The sequence below is a fragment of the Carassius auratus genome, chromosome 14 (assembly GCF_003368295.1).
Source record: "Carassius auratus strain Wakin chromosome 14, ASM336829v1, whole genome shotgun sequence".
Lineage (NCBI taxonomy): Eukaryota > Metazoa > Chordata > Actinopteri > Cypriniformes > Cyprinidae > Carassius > Carassius auratus.
Window position 1 is genome coordinate 7,050,956 of NC_039256.1, and position 17,411 is coordinate 7,068,366.

The 17,411-nt window shown below is 38.8% G+C and overlaps 2 protein-coding genes across 4 annotated transcripts; one reads left to right on the plus strand and one right to left on the minus strand.

Moving 5' to 3' along the window:
* Positions 1-570: 570 nt before the first annotated feature.
* Positions 571-7,497, minus strand: npy7r (neuropeptide Y receptor Y7). Its single transcript, XM_026279707.1, has 2 exons — positions 7,219-7,497; positions 571-3,851 (listed from the first exon to the last, which is right to left on the minus strand). Exon 2 carries the CDS (start codon positions 3,844-3,846, stop codon positions 2,716-2,718), a length of 1,131 nt encoding a protein of 376 aa, XP_026135492.1. The 5' UTR covers positions 3,847-3,851; positions 7,219-7,497; the 3' UTR covers positions 571-2,715.
* Positions 7,498-8,529: 1,032 nt separating this feature from the next.
* trim105 (tripartite motif containing 105) lies at positions 8,530-16,804 on the plus strand. Of its 3 annotated transcripts, none has more exons than XM_026279708.1 (7): positions 8,530-8,644; positions 9,808-10,115; positions 12,827-12,922; positions 13,008-13,241; positions 13,569-13,588; positions 13,799-13,905; positions 15,517-16,804. In XM_026279708.1, exons 2-7 carry the CDS (start codon positions 9,843-9,845, stop codon positions 16,077-16,079), a joined length of 1,293 nt encoding a protein of 430 aa, XP_026135493.1. In that variant the 5' UTR covers positions 8,530-8,644; positions 9,808-9,842; the 3' UTR covers positions 16,080-16,804. The 3 variants fall into 3 exon arrangements, with proteins under 3 accessions (XP_026135493.1, XP_026135496.1, XP_026135494.1); XM_026279711.1 differs by having other exon boundaries at positions 12,830-12,922; XM_026279709.1 differs by having other exon boundaries at positions 8,541-8,644; positions 9,814-10,115.
* Positions 16,805-17,411: the final 607 nt, after the last annotated feature.

Below are 17,411 nucleotides of genomic sequence, written 5' to 3' on the forward strand. Positions count from 1 at the left end.
AGATCTTCTTCTTATGGCTTACTGAATGTGGCACAAGAGGTTTGTGCCACGGTTTATTATATTCCCTGAGGTTTCTCCTTTTATGCTCCTTGTGCAACACACAGAATACAAAAGTGATTGCATGAAAAACACTGAGTTGTGTAGCGGAGATGAATAATGCAGCAGCTGCAATGTGGATAAATTGTTTTGCTTTCATAATCACTTCAGCCAAATGTTGGTGTGAAGCACATCATTTCAAATCTCTTTTGTAATATGTTGTGTTGCCATGGTTTTGTCTTTCACTAAAGATTTTTAAATTTGATAAGGCACCGAACATAAAAAAAAATATGCAGATATAGTTTTATTTTCCTTTCACTCCCTCCCTCCACTGCATTTTAGAAAATAATTTAATAAAAAAAAATGTTTTTATCTCACTGCTACCACAGCATAGATATTAAATACGCCAATAAAGTATACAGGAACATGATTCCATTCCATTCCATTAATTATTTGCATACAAAGTACATAATAACCTTCACATATATTCAACCTTCACACATATAAATACAATGAGTAGCATAAAGCAATTTATTTACTTGATGCATCGGCCCTATGCAAATTTACACAAAACCACACAACATTTTCATCTTTGACAAATCACAAAATCAAATTCATCAAATTCATCCAAGTCATACAATTTACTTGAATATTCAACCGAACTGTTAACAAAGACATTCATTAGTAAAATGTTGAGATGGACAATTCATCGATCACATATCAATGCTCGGAGTGTCTTACAGAAACATAGGTTATGTTTGAAATGCTGTTATGCTAGTCTTGCCATTGATGTAGTGAATATTATTGGTGCGTCTCAATCAGCTCACTATAGTTCAGTAGTTTGAGCACTGATCAGGGCTGTTTCATTCGCAAAATCCCTCCAGTGCACGCAAAATCCCACAATGCACCACAAAAACCAGGGAGTTTCATGTATCAGAAATTAAGTGACATTTCTGAAGCGCAAAACATAAAACACACAAGCACCATCAATCATTTTAATGACACTCAATATAAGATTTGAGCAAAAGACAAACCACTGTCTCGATGTGCAGTGAGGCAGGATCCTTCCCAGTGCACAGATTCAGCTGCACGATATACTCATTTATGAGCTTGGGCGCTATAAAGCTGATTGAGATGCACCATATGCATAATATGCACATTTCCTGTATGCTTGTACAGTAACACCCAGAACTACATTTGCCAAAATGTACAAAATACAACAGAGCACACTATGTGGATATTGTATTCCACAATGCAATATATGAACGTATTTTTAACAATGTTCAAGGTTGGGCCGATTAGCTTTGGCACCAGATTTCTACAAAGCAATGGCAATTTAACATTTGCTGTGTACTCTGACGACATATAAAACAACATATATTTCACCAGTGCAAGATTCTGTTTTGAAGGGCTCTTAAAAGCATGAAATGGACTTTATGTAACAGCTCAGAATAGTCACTAGTGAAGGGTATGTAATTGTGTGCGCACTTGTGGATCTATCCACCAATCAGAGTTGTCATGAGACCAATTCATATTGCCCCTGAAGGATTTGAACTGAACTGAACTGGACGATGACATCACTGAATGAAAGATGAACTGTCTTTAACTGGAAAATTGACCTCTCAACACAGAGTTTTCCTGTTATAATATTTTAAAGCTGCTATGAGACAATCTGCATCGTCTAATGCACTATTTAAATAAAGGTGACTTGAGTCATGTGATATTTATGGTTTAGATAATTGACTCAGAAAGTTATGTGTTCCCAAGAGCAATAATGGCAGATTTTAAATCATGTACTTCCAGTAGGTCTTGGACCAGCCATGCAAATGCCATAAAGATATATGAGGAAGCGAATGAATAGCTTTCTCCAAATCCTAAGAGTGATCAGTCACGTGCCGTTAACAGCTTAGACCATTGGCTCTTAAATGTTTCCAGAACTGAAAGCCTATCAGCAGCATCCAGGCTGTTTCCTGACATTATCAATAAGAGTTCTGCACAGGGCTGATGATAAATGGACAACACTTGGTCCACAGGGCTAAAGGCACACCATAAGGAAAATCTGCTTTTCGCTACTCCCATAATGTATGATTGCAGAAAAAAAAAAAAACATTTATGGAGCAACACATTTTGAGGGGAAATAAATTATGAAAAGAGGTTCGTTTTGTTTAAAAATCATACAAATGCATGAATTTTTTGGGGGGTTACAGGCTCACAAGCATGGGGCAAATACAACCAGTAATGATAGCTGAAGTAATATATTTTTGTTAATACTTGCTTAAAACGATCACTTCAACTAAAATTGTACTATTTTCAGTTTGTTTTGATAAATAAAATGTATTTTTGTTCAATAAATATAATGCTAGTTTAATATTAATGTTCGGTTTAAAATAAAAAAAAAGGGGAAAACTCTTGAAGGAGATCCTCATAAAATTTGAATATGGTTTTCAGCAGTAACAATGACTAATATTTTATTTTGTCATGGTTTAATTATAAATATAGTGATTACCCAACCACCTCATGTCATCAAAGGGAAAAGTCAGTCATCTATTTATTATCTTACCCCAATTATTATCTTATTATTTTACCCAGATGTGCCTTTAGCTCCATTGTACCCTGCTATATATACTGCATGTGCATTAAAAATGCTCCCCCAGACAGAGGAAGACTCCATCTTCATGATTAGACAGCAGTCGCGGGCTGACCATCATTGTACCCATTCACAATCATCCCCCTCAAAGATCGAGTCCTGAAGGACCCGTCAGGATAGATGGTGTCTGGCTTGTGTTCACAGCGGAAGAACATGAGAAAGCCGTTCCTGTAGTTTTGGTTCATCCAGCCATAGAGCAATGGGTTGACAAAAGTCGAGCACATCGCCACGATGTGAAACAAGGTGTAAATGAGTTTGTATTCTTTGAACTTGAGAATCAAGTCGAGATCGCTAGCCAGCTGAAAAATGTGGAAGGGAAGCCAGCAAACAGCGAAGACCACGACCACCAGCGCCAGCATCTTCGTGGTCTTCTTCCGGCGGCCGATGCCATCGCTGCGGTTGGAAGGGCTGACGTGGTTCTTCAGTTTGATCCAGATGCACACGTAAGCGTAGCTGATGATCGCCAAAGGGATCACATACTGCAGGAGAAGCATCAATAAACTGTAGATGATGGCGTCCCGATTGGTGCCGTTGGGCCATTTCTCAGAGCAAACTGCGATCCGCAAGTCAATGTATGGGATTTCCTCCTGGCGATACTCTCGGAAAATAGCCAGCGGGCCAGCTAGTATGGCGGCGAACGCCCACGTCAGGCCGATGATGATGAAGCTGGTGCACCTATTGAGGCGCTGGCCAAGGTGGAAGACGATACACCTGTATCGCTCTAGAGCAATGACCGTCAGGGTGAGAATGGACACGTGGACGCTGAGAGCTTGGCCGTAAGGCACCATATGACACATCACTGCTCCAAATTTCCATTCGTCCAACAACGTGTAAACCAGCGTGAAAGGCAAACACACCGTGTCCATCATCAGGTCAGCCAAGGCCAGGTTTGCAATGAAGTAGTTGGTGACCGTGCGCATGTTTCTGTACAGAATGATCATGTAAATCACCAGGATGTTACCCACAAGTCCTAGCAGGATTATGAGTGAATATGCAAAGATGAGAGATATTTGGACACTCAGATGCTTGGTGATGTCATCCACAAACACTGGTTTGTAAGTGTTCATGCTGTCGTTTCCCAGGATGGTCTCTTGACTTCCATCATAGACTGAGTCCTCCGTTCCATTGGCTAGATCTGACTGGCCCATTTTAACCAAGGACATATAACCTGTCAAACAGACAAGAACATTCTTACTTCTTACAGTACAAACAATTATCCATTTTTATTTATTAAAAAATATTCAAAAGATGTTTGTCGTACATCCGGCCATTTGAATGTACATCTTCTATGAAGAATTTGGTATTGATTTTTCAATTAAATTGTAATATAAAATCACAATACCACAAGAAAATGCATGTTAATGCAATTTGGCCGAGGCCATCTGAAAATAGCAGTTATATCCATGCCCTAAGTGGAAATAGTGCTAGGAGCTAACTTACTGCAAATAGTGGAAGATAACAACATATTATTTAGTATATACTTAACAACACATTCAATGTTAATGCCTATTAAGGCATGTTAGGAATGCTATTTCCACTTTTCTAATATTTTCTATATAGATGATAGAAAAAGAGAGAAGAATGGGATTGGAAAGTCAAACTGTGGTTCTGATGCGAAATCCAAGCCAAATCAAGTTTACGCAGCTTGTTTCTGTTGCCATATTGCTGCTTTTCTTTTGTAATTTTGTCTGGATCAACCATGCTGAGTTAGTCTTAATAGCCTTTTTATTATACTCATTTCTGAGCAAATTGTGTGAAGGTGATGTTTAGTCAGTATATGAATGGTATGCTTTTTGTACCATTTTATTTTATGCCATTATATATTGGTACATATATGCAAGTTGTTATTCATTTCAGTGGTTCACATTTCATTGCACATGTTAAATTATAAATGTACGCCCGAGATCTCATTCTCAGCATGGAAGCTGAATGATGTCTTCTTTTCTTTTTGTATGCTCAGTTGGAGTAGAAGTGAGCGATGTATGTTCTGGATGAGACATGCACACCTGATGAAATATATATAATACACATCTACTGAAGAGGGTAAATCATAGTATATCATTACAGCATTGCAAGTTATATAAACGAGCGTTAGATAATGAAATCGTTAAGCTGAAAAATGGAATTGTATTTGAGATGTACATTTTACACAAACAGGGCGATCTTTGTTATTTTCTTTTTATAATGTTCAATTAAAGCTATTATTGAAAAACGACTAATGTAATATACATTTAATGCTTGGCTATCATCATGATTTTCCTACAAGAATGAACCATATTTAATTAGAAGAAGGTTAACGAGGCCTTCTTCTGCTCATAAGAGATGGATAGAGCTTCATTAAAATCCAATTTACAGGCTGCTCAAAGCAAGACAATGTGGAGCTTTATTTCTAAGAATGATCTGAGCTCATGAGCACATTTAGAAGCGCCTGCATTGTCATTTAAGCTGATTATATGACACAAACTGTATGGACAGCTTTTTGCTCAAGGGAAAAGGAAAATTGCCAATAAAGACTGTGGCATCTTAGGTCATTTAGAAATTGAAAACAAAAACACTGCTCTGATGCGGTCTTCCCTCCACCAAACGATGACACCGTTTTTGCAGGACATTCAATCTTCCAGGGTGCATTGAATTAAAAAAAGCAAACTAGGTTGTAACATTGTTTCTTGCTGATGGGTATATTTCTATTGTTCCTTACAAAAAAGTATTGCCTCCATTTTTTACTGAGCTATCTACAAGCAGCTAAGAGCCTTGAAGGTGTGTACAAAAGAGTTTTGGCCATAAAAATAAATATGTTTTTCTGCTTGGTTATTATAACCAATTCAGTACCATGCTTTAAAACTTTAAAGTCAAAAGGCAAAACAAAGATTAAAATATAGCTTCAGCTATTGTGTGCCTATTGATTAAAATTACAAAGCAATTTTAATTCTGTGTTGACTTCAAATGACAAAGAGGACAATGTTAATTTACAGTAGGATGTGCTTTTATTTCTGTTCACGTCCTGCAGATTTTTTGAGTTTGTCCTCCAGAGGCACATGCAAGACGCTATTCATCAAAAGGTCATACCCCTTATGGCCTTTCCTTTCAATGTTCATTCATTTGGACAAGTCATCGATTATGTGCAGAATATGACAGTCCATTCACTTATTCCTAACAGATCAAGACTAGAAATAGAAATGTTGTTATCTCTCTGCATTTGAATCGACTGTGTTTCATATTATACAAATGGTTACATTGATGAATATCAAGTTAGAAAACTGCATTTTGAGATAGAAACCAATGGAAAAACACTTCAGCCCAGAATTGGCACTATTTTTTTTATTTTTTTGACTGCCTCTCTTGCTGCCTGTTTGTTTGTGTACGTGTAAAGAGGAATCAACACAAATAAAAGGCTATGGGTCTGTTGATTGTCTCCCTCAAACGTCCCCCATGATTCAGCTTTACTGTCATTATCATGTTCTGCTGGGGATGCTCTTCCTCCACATCAAGAGCTCTTGGAAGCCTCGTCATTAATGACGTGCTAATTCATCACGAGGACTGGTCTTAGTGTATCAGAAACTCGTCCAGCTGATGTAATCAAATGTTTTATGATTGTATCTCTGCAACTACAACATTGGAGGAATTACAGTACGTAATGTAAATGATTAAAACTACACATAACAGTAATGCGAAGGACTATCCTAGGAAGGATACTCTGGGGTTTTGTAAACACATAACAGATATCTCAACAATCAACTGCAAAATGGCTCACAAAGTTCAGAATTTAGGAACTGGCTCCCTTTCAGTTCATGGAGTTTGAATTGAATTGGCCCTGTCCCACAGAATGTGAAATTTCAAAATATATTAAACAGGTATTTCTCTAAACTAAATAATGTCCAAAGTTAACACAGCTAAAATCAAAACTAATAATTATGCTATGCTGCATTGCAAAAATGGAATATATTTAATATAGGTACATCTTATTTTTTATTACAGTTAGACCTATATGAATATATTAAATATTACGGTACTAGACTATTAATATTTCATCAAACATGTAACATTACCTAGGTAAAAAACATACTGTTTCATTAAATATGTAAAATGTGTAACATTTAATAACTACAAATGTGGAATTATTTATCTACTGTATACTGATGGCTACATTTTGATCGCCTTGCGGTAAGTCTGGAAAATTAAATGTTGCTTAAATGTAGATATGGTAATTTCTTACACAAAAGATACAGAAACTAAGTAGTATGTAGATGCTACCTATTTAGGGTGGCATTTCATGCCTGGATAATAATATCATAATATTACTTGCAATATTTAGTATGTCGATTCACACCGAAAACTGAATATATTATTTAAAAATGCACTTAAAACTGTTATATGAATTTCTCTTAAATACACTGCATCTTAATTCTTAAAAGCAAATTCGAATTAATATAATGACGTGCACAACCTTGATACATACACCTGGCACGTGCTATATCTAAATAAAAACACACATTTATCCATCCTATTGAATATTAGAGAACGAACAATCCACTCACCTTATATGTCAGATATCACCCCTATGATAACCGGGATGATTGCGCAGCACGCGCGGTAAAGTTCGCGCATCCCCGCTGCACGCGACAGCTTCACGCTATTGTCCCCTTCAGGATCAGCTTCACCCTCGGAAACAGCAAAGAAGCATAGCGTTCTAAATGTATATCCATGGGGGGGGAAATAAATGCACATTTAAATTTTAAAGCAAGCCACCAGCTGTAGGCAAGTGAACTTTATGTGCATGAATGCATGCAGGCTGTGGGAGGAACTGCTCTAGTGGAGGGATCTGTCTATGCAATGTGACGCTCTTCTATACACTGATCAAATCAAATGAGATGTGATTGTGATGTGATGAGCCATGATATATGCATCAAGACCTGTGGTACATTGTTTGACAGTTGAATTGGGATGACATGCATAGCTATATTTCAGAAATGAATGTCACCCAAAGAGCTTCTAATTATAGACAAAGTGTTATATCATTCTGACTCGTAAATAACTGAAACTATCAAACTGACAGCATACACTGCAGTAAGTAATGGCTGGAATTTCTAGAGTTTGGAGTATTACTAAAGCATGCAATCTTAAATGCACTGTTTCATTTATTGGCCTTAGTGGGTAGGTGAGTCAGGTGCATGCTTCTGCAGGGGTTCTGACCTGCGTATGGAGATTTCAGTCACACCTGAGATACTGCTTTAAAATAAATAAATTAACATGCACCCAGATGTGTTACAGTGACATGCATTTATTGATGTGAAATGACATGGACAGTTTTCAATAGCACAAGGATATAAGGAGAATGGTAATTTATCTCCATTCAAACCTGCATCTCCTTTCTTAAATTATATATATATATTACATTTGGGGACAGAATTCAGAAACATGGTTCTAGTTTAGTTTTTTAAAAACAGATATTTGAAACCAAAAACAACTGCTGGAAAAACAAGCTTAGCTTTGCTGGACTTTTGACTGAAGTTATTATTGACAGATCTTGTGATAAAAAAAAAAATCTATTTGGTTCTCCACTAGTCAATTTAATTGGAGTATTTTGAAAATAACATTTATTTTAAGAAAAAAAACCCTCTACATTTCATGTAAGGTACTAGCACCTGAGTATTATCTGTTAAATTCATGAGAGATAATATAATAAAATATTATTTATTTGGATTATAAATTGAATGCAAAAAATATGTAACATTTTGCTTATACTTGTCAGTGTCTGTATTTGTTTATCATGCTTTCTGTTATATCTTGTTTCTGTTCCATCATGTGTTTAAAAGGAACGCACTGAGCTGAATAAGAGCAATAATAAAAGTAAACCGAAAGCACTTTCACACACTGAAGAACTCGTAGTGTGAACTGACAGGAATAGATTCCCAGTCTCTCATAGTCTGGGACTGCACAGAAAACCAAAGCAAAACAGAAAGGGTAAGTTATATTGTTTATTTATTAAATAACAGCGATGTCTTTAATCGACGCATATTTATTTTCGGTATTATTCGTGTTGTTGTGTTTAGCAGTGCAGCTAACTCGCAAGCTAATGTTTACAATGGCTGCTGCTTTCTGCTAGCGTAACTACACATTCTGACACTTTAAACATATAAGATAGTGTTGTGTTTGTGTATTTGCTTTGATAAAATAGTTTTTGATATTATAAAATTAAATATTTACGATAAGTAACGTTAGCGGATAAAAATCTGGACGAATCGTCTAATTAATGCATTGTTTTGTTTTGAAAGTAAATTTACTTGTAAAGAAAGAATACAACAACAACAACAAGGAATCACAATAATAACTTTATATTTTTTTCCTAAATACGGCTGTTACTACAGTAAAACTGCTGACTGTCATGAAACATTAACCATGGGTTATTGGACTTCGAGTGTCATAAATACGACTTGCCTTACTTTCTTTAGTGCCTTAGTACAATATGGCATTGCACATGAATATGACAGAACCACGGTATATATATATGCACGTCCTGATTTTGCCAAGTCCGATGTGTTCCTAGGTCAACATATTTTGTTGACCCTGGAACAACATTTTACTCCAAAAATATATTCTTAACCATATCCCTACACCTAAACCTAACCTTAACCATAAGTAATCCCTAAAATCAGAGGAAATGATAGATGAATGACACTGATGTACAAGCCCCAAACACTGATTTTAAGCATAAACTTCACAAAATCTATAAACTGGTTCTTCAAATCAGATTGGTTAATCACAATGTTGTTCCAGGGTCAACAACGATGTTGTCCCAGGAACATGTCTCACTTGGTAAAATCAGGTTAGGCATATATATATATATATATATATATATATATATATATATATATATATATATATATATATATTCTCTAAACTGTATGCACCATGATGCAGACCCATAAGCAATAATAAGAAATTAAATATGGTATTTTGAGAAATTATGGTTACCATTGCACATTTTTGCAAAAGGCACCAGCTTCTTAGCTATTTTATATGTAAACCAGTCTTACCTTTAGGGCATTTAAAGTGTATTGTACTGAGTAGTGATTATGAGAACAGGTGATCACTTTCCATTTTCATTATTACATAAACCGTGCTAGAAGCAGAAGTGAAACAAACAGTAAATCTGCTCCATATGGCGACCAACAAGAGTAAGACGAGTCTCAGAGAAGATCTGACATGTGCCATCTGCTATGAGCTCTTCAAAGACCCAGTGATGCTGGGCTGCATGCATCACTTCTGCAGGACATGCATTGTGTCATACTGGAAGACGGTCAGGGGTCCTGTGTCCTGTCCTCAGTGCAGACAAGAGTTTCCCAACAAATGTTTCCAGACCAACTACTTAGTAGCTGGCCTTGTGGAGAAGGTCAGAGCCAGCTCCACATCTGCATCTGCCAAGTATCTGGAGGTGAGTTGTCTTTCCACAGTCAGGAAAAGGCAAGTCTGTAGCTTTTAAACCAAGAGTCTTGTGACCAGCGTGACCATCTGTCTTTCAATTTTATCAACTGTTTATTTTCTGTATAGAAAATATAGTCCGTAATGTTGCTGTTTGAGCACAAAAAAAGATCTGCGAAGTTACAAAGCTCAAAGTCCACTTCAAAAGGACATATTTCAACTGAAATCACTTTTCAAAAACTACTACAAATGGCTTCTTTGGACTACAACGTATATATTTCTGGGATTGTGATATCACAAATACAGACAAATGGTATGAGACCTGGTTGAGCTGCACTAGAGAAGGCAAACGAGTATTATCACTATCTCAGAGACATGCTAGCTTTCCCAAGTCAAATGAACTTCGAGTGATTACAATCATACAGGTTCAAATCATGCTCAAATTGATTTGATTTTGACACAGTATTGACACAGTACACACTTGCCCAGCTAACCAATCACAACATACACTGGCCCAGCTAATCGATCACAGCACACACTGGCCCAGCTAATCGATCACAGCACACACTGGCCCAGCTAACCGATCACAACACACACTGGCCCAGCTAATTGATCACAACACACACTTGCCCAGCTAACCGATCACAGCACACACTTGCCCAGCTAACCGATCACAGCACACACTGGCCCAGCTAACCGATCACAGCACACACTGGCCCAGCTAATCGATCACAGCACACACTTGCCCAGCTAACCGATCACAGCACACACTTGCCCAGCTAACCGATCACAGCACACACTTGCCCAGCTAACCGATCACAGCACACACTGGCCCAGCTAATCGATCACAGCACACACTGGCCAAGCTAACCGATCACAGCACACACTTGCCCAGCTAACCGATCACAGCACACACTGGCCCAGCTAATCGATCACAGCACACACTGGCCAAGCTAACCGATCACAGCACACACTGGCCCAGCCAACCGATCACAACACACACTTGCCCAGCTAACCGATCACAGCAGACTTGCCCAGCTAACCGATCACAGCACACACTTGCCCAGCTAACCGATCACAGCACACACTTGCCCAGCTAACCGATCACAGCACACACTGGCCCAGCTAACCGATCCCAGCACACACTGGCCCAGCTAACCGATCACAGCACACACTTGCCCAGCCAACCGATCACTGCACACACTTGCCCAGCCAACCGATCACAGCACACACTGGCCCAGCCAACCGATCACAGCACACACTTGCCCAGCTAATCGATCACAACACACAATTTCCCAGCTAACCGATCACAGCACACAATTTCCCAGCTAACCGATCACAGCACACAATTTCCCAGCTAACCGATCACAGCACACAATTTCCCAGCTAACCGATCACAGCACACACTTGCCCAGCTAACCGATCACAGCACACACTTGCCCAGCTAACCGATCACAGCACACACTTGCCCAGCTAACCGATCACAGCACACACTTGCCCAGCTAATCGATCACAGCACACACTTGCCCAGCTAACCGATCACAGCACACTTGCCCAGCCAACCGATCACAGCACACACTTGCCCAGCCAACCGATCACAGCACACACTTGCCCAGCCAACCGATCACAGCACACACTTGCCCAGCTAACCGATCACAGCACACACTTGCCCAGCTAACCGATCACAGCACACACTTGCCCAGCTAACCGATCACAGCACACACTTGCCCAGCCAACCGATCACAGCACACACTTGCCCAGCTAACCGATCACAGCACACACTTGCCCAGCTAATCGATCACAGCACACACTTGCCCAGCCAACCGATCACTGCACACACTTGCCCAGCCAACCGATCACAGCACACACTTGCCCAGCTAATCGATCACAGCACACACTGGCCCAGCTAATCGATCACAGCACACACTTGCCCAGCCAACCGATCACTGCACACACTGGCCCAGCTAATCGATCACAGCACACACTGGCCCAGCCAACCGATCACTGCACACACTTGCCCAGCTAATCGATCACAGCACACACTTGCCCAGCTAATCGATCACAGCACACACTTGCCCAGCCAACCGATCACTGCACACACTTGCCCAGCCAACCGATCACAGCACACACTTGCCCAGCCAATCGATCACAGCACACACTTGCCCAGCTAATCGATCACAGCACTAGGTTAAACGTGAATGTACAAGGAAACAAAACCTAAAGCGCTTAAGCTCAGTTATGGTAGGTTTATCTGCTCACATGTTTTGTTCACTTGATTTTGCGCCAACTTTATATCACAAACAAGTCCCGGTATCAGCAGTGAGCTCATAATATTATACATGAATGATATGATTAACTACCACACAATGAATCATAATTGGATCATAATTGAAGTTGCAACAAACAAACAGGAGAGACCCAGTGTTATCGCACAAGGATGCAAATCTATGGAATCGGTTTCAAATGGTTCGCTTCACTTCACTGCAGAGCCACTGAGTCTGATCACACGGAGAAATGATTTTAGACGACCCACTTACTTATCAATTAAACTATAAACTGTGCTCTTCATATAAAAATAAATATTCTAGGAAAATATTTTTTTTTGGAAAACACTAGTCTTTTGTCAGTAAATGGACTGAGCTGACTGAGGGGCAATCATGAAACTACTGTTTAGATTTTCTTGAATACTCTGTGAGTATGTGTTTACCAATTGCTTTTTTCTAGAAGCAATTAAAGGAACGTCTAGAATCCCAGTTTTCCATGAAAGACGCCTACGTCACTATGATCCGTGAGGACAAAGACAAGATGGAGAAAATAAAAGTGGGTCCACCTTCAAAAGAAAAAGATCACAATGTGACACTTCCTGCAAAACAGAATCACTCAACTCTCCCTTTCCTGTCCTCAGAAAATGGGATCTGAGCTGCAGGGTCGAGTGCACAGTGACTTCCAGGCTCTGCATCACTTCCTGCGGCTGGAGGAGGAAGCCATGTTGGAGCAGTTGAAGAGTGAGCAAGAGGAAATGCTGCAGAGGCTGGAGCGACATCTGGAGGCCCTACAGGTGGCCATCAGAGACGTGGAGCAGAACATCAACATGCTACGACAGACTGCCAGCAGCACAGACCAATCTGTTCTTGTAGAGGTGATTACAATGACTTTCCATTTGTAATGCTGCTTCTGCATATCCATTTGTCAAATAACTACTATTTGTAATATTGATGTCATATTTACACATGAACGTAGAGTGCTGGTTGTCAGAATGAGTTATTAGTGAAGTGTAGCAAGAGGCAGAGCCTCATATATATTTCACAAAACAGCAGAACTGTAGAAAAAAATCAATTCTACAGTGATTTGAACGTGCTGTTAATTATCAGACAGATGGTTTGCTTTTGCTGTGTTCTTGCAATAGCATCTGAATTCGAGTAAGGTTGAGAAATAACCTGTTCTATTCCATTTCCTTCCTCCACAGCTTCCAGAATTGAACTACAAGTGAGTAGCAATTAAAAAAACTATTTATATTATTATTATTTACCACCCAGTTAGCTCTTTAATAGTCTGTACCACTAAATTTTTCCAGTTCTTGGTACTGGTTTCGGTACCATAGTAGAAACTACTGGAACTATTTAACTAGTTTATTCTACTATTTTAAAAATTCTTAATGTCTTTATTATTAAAACCTTGATGCCTCTATGACTCCAGATCACCAATGCAAGAGCTGAATATCAACCTGAATACTTTCAGAAGCAAACACATTGCTCCTCTACAATACACTATGTGGCGAAAAATGTTTCAACATTTGAATCCAGGTAACTTTTCAATAACACTTTGCCACGATACTTAATCCAATAAACACTATGTTTAATTAATGGTCACTACATGATCTTTAATATTTGTATTTGTACAATTTGTTTTAAAAAAGCAAAGCCAATATAACAGGTACTGAAGTAGAGGAATAGCTCAAGGGTTTCAGTTTCCTCCGTAACAGATGGTTTTATTGTCGTTGTGACAGTATGAATAGCCCCCTTAGGGCAACAAAGGATTCAGTGATTTGTTGAATGGCGCAGTGGGCTCATGTTAGATGATGATTTGGATGTCAGTTTTAGCAGTGTTCACAAATTTTTGTTTACATAGAAATATAAGGTTACACCCTTATCAGGAAATGATGAAAAGCTGCAGTCGTCTGTTGCACATTAGGGTTTTAAAGCTTACACATAGTATTAAAACACTGGTACTGTTATGTTTCACACCATCTAGCACTTATCTTCATAGCACACATATCTGTATAGACCAGTTCCACTGGTTCATTTCATTAAAGTTGGATTTTTGTTTTGGCTTTTAGTCAACATCTGTTTGGCTTTGAAGACAAATCACACAAACTAAAGGTTATTGGCTATTAATAAGGCACAAGCACTTTGATATGTCCCCATATAGTATGATGCTCAAATTTCAGTAAGAAATATGTATTTGGTTATTCCTTACATAAAACAGATGGAGCTCATCAAGTTGGACATGATAACTTATGACTTGCGGTTCAATGAAAAAGTGAAGAACCTTCAGTCATCTGAATGAGTGGTTAGACTGATTTAAAAGAAAAAAAAATTAGTTCAAGACTGATCTGTAAGTTCTTTTGACCATTTTATTTTTAAAGATTGGGCTACTTACACCATAGCCGGATCCAAAATAACACGCATATATAACATTTGTCTTGACAAACTTTTTTATTTTATTTATATTGTTATTTTGTCATTAAAAATCTGAGTCTGATAGCCCCTCCCCCGTCGCTACTTAATGAAAGCTGCGACAGTTAAGTGCATTAAATTTTCAACATTCCACACTTAATTTTTTCCGGTTATTTAAGTGCATCATCCGGGTATTTAAAGTGCATTTTTCTTTTTGGAATTTTCAGTTTTAACACACTACTTGCACTATTTATACTACAAAACATCATAAAATAGTGCATAAGAACGCGATTTGGGATGCACCTCATGTCTTAACCAGATGCGATGTGATAAGGTCCCAGCAGTTTTCGTGTCTACACCAGACTTGACTCAACTACTAGATAAAATCAACCAACAACAAAAAAAAAAAAGCTGTTGTGCTTGTTAGGGCAAAAACATGACAAAGATACCTTTTTATTTCAGAGTTATTGTTCATAGTTTGGATGACACAGATCATGCTCTGTGTTTTGTGTTGCATTCAAGCAGTGAGGGCGACTAAATTGCTTTCATTACTCACCTGAAACATTGTTTTCTTGCACAAGCAGAGGAATGTGGGCAGTCAAGAACCAGAAAAAGATCTGAATATAATGGAAAAGCCCTTTCAACGATTCAAGCATTTAAAAAAAACATTCAAATAGTTCTCAAAACCCAATGTTTTGCAGTCAATGCCATTTATGATAGTGTGTCTTTTGTTCCCAGGCCCAGCACCATTGATATTTGATGAAGACACAGCTCATCCCAGTCTACAGCTTTCCAGGAACAAAACCCAAGTCATTGAGAGCGACAAAATGACCAGTTACTTGTGTGATGCCAAACGCTTCCTTCAGTGTGTCAACATTCTTGCAACAGAAGGCTTCCAGTCAGGCAGGCATTACTGGGAGGTGGATGTAAGTAACAATCCCAAATGGGACCTGGGTGTTGCTGTGGAATCGGTGAATCGTCAGGTCAGAGTCAAGCTGTGCCCTGAGAATGGGTACTGGACACTCCGGCTGCGCAATGATAGCCAGTACTCGGCCGGCACGCAGCCCTGGACACCCCTGAATGTGATAACCCCACCTAGCAGGATTGGGGTTTTCCTGGACTGTGAGGAAAGGAAAGTGTCTTTTTATAATGCAGATAACATGGCGCTGCTGTATTACTTCTCCAGCGGGCCGAGAGGAAAAGCATTCCCCTTTTTTAGCACGTGCCTCAGGGAACGTGGTCAGAAAGCCCGAGCTATCCGCATCCTCCACTTCCCCTTTGAGTGTCCATCAGAGATGTAAAACAAAGCCTGTAGACACTCTAGTAACCTGAGCTGTGTTCATGAGTCTGTACTTGTCTGAGGTTTTCAATATTTCACATTTGGCTTCATTTTTGATACATTAAAGCCATGCAGCTCTCAAAATGCTCATCAGTCCTAATGAGGTGAATTTATTTTGTTTGTATTTCGTCAAACAGACAAAATGAACCACACAAAATTCTTAATTGATTTTTGTACCAGATCTCTGTTGACCTTGTTTTTAGAGGATAACTGATGTTAATTGATGACACGAACAACATTGCCATATTACCCACAGCTAAACTTTATTTTATTTTAAAATCTGTTTTAGAATTAAATTGTATAGAGTCTTTGGAATGTAAAGCCTTTCGCCTGTGGTTCTTTCCTCTTTTTTTTTTTTTTTTTTTAAGCTAATTACAAATACTGAAGAAATGGTAAATAAATATTATATGGTTTAAATCAGTCAAGGTTTTTAATGTGTTTCAAAAAAATTACAGCAGCACTCTTTGACATGCATGTTATACAATACTCTTTTCATCATTTCCTTTATAGATATGCAAAGTAATTATAGATATTACTTGGAAATTAATTGAAATACTTTGTTCTGTTCAGTGGGATGTCCAGTTGTTTTCACTTTCATCATTGAAATATTGAGCATGTTTCCAACTCCTGCTACATCAGTAGTCAGTGTTTGTTTTGTCTGAAGTCAATAAATGTGAGCATGCGTTAGTTCGCTCTGTCCATCATTGTGTCAAGACTCAGTGGCAGGGCAGGAAGATGTTTAGTTTTGATTTATGTCTAGCTCTTCCTTCCTGTCAAATGGACAAAAACAAGCACCTTGTTCTGTTATATAAGCAGAGTAAGTTTGATATCTTATTTTTGACGAATGCATATGCATGTAAAAAATTTGTATACCACAATGCAATATCTGTTCAGTTACATTTCATGTTTAAATTTATACGGTAAACAAAAAAGTTTATGTTTATGAAGTATGACTTTCCAGTGGGGGAGAGCACCTGGGGTGGCATCCCGGATGCAGAAAACAGCAAGGATGGGGCTGCCATTATCTATCGGAGCAGGCAAGTGGACCAACATCCTCTTTCCTCCTGCCTCCTGCAAGGGGTCACACAAACAGAATAAGAGTCCGGGTGCCCTCAAACTACATTACTGCCACCTTGGGACTGGGGTTCGGGGGTGTTTATGCTGCTGGAAATAAGAGTCAGTGCTCAGCCCTCCTCCACAGGGTCAGGTTGCCTTTAAACACTCAGAGCAGCCATGATTTAAACAGCCTATTAACATTCCAGTCTCTCGACCTTTGTCCAGTGTGTTTGACACA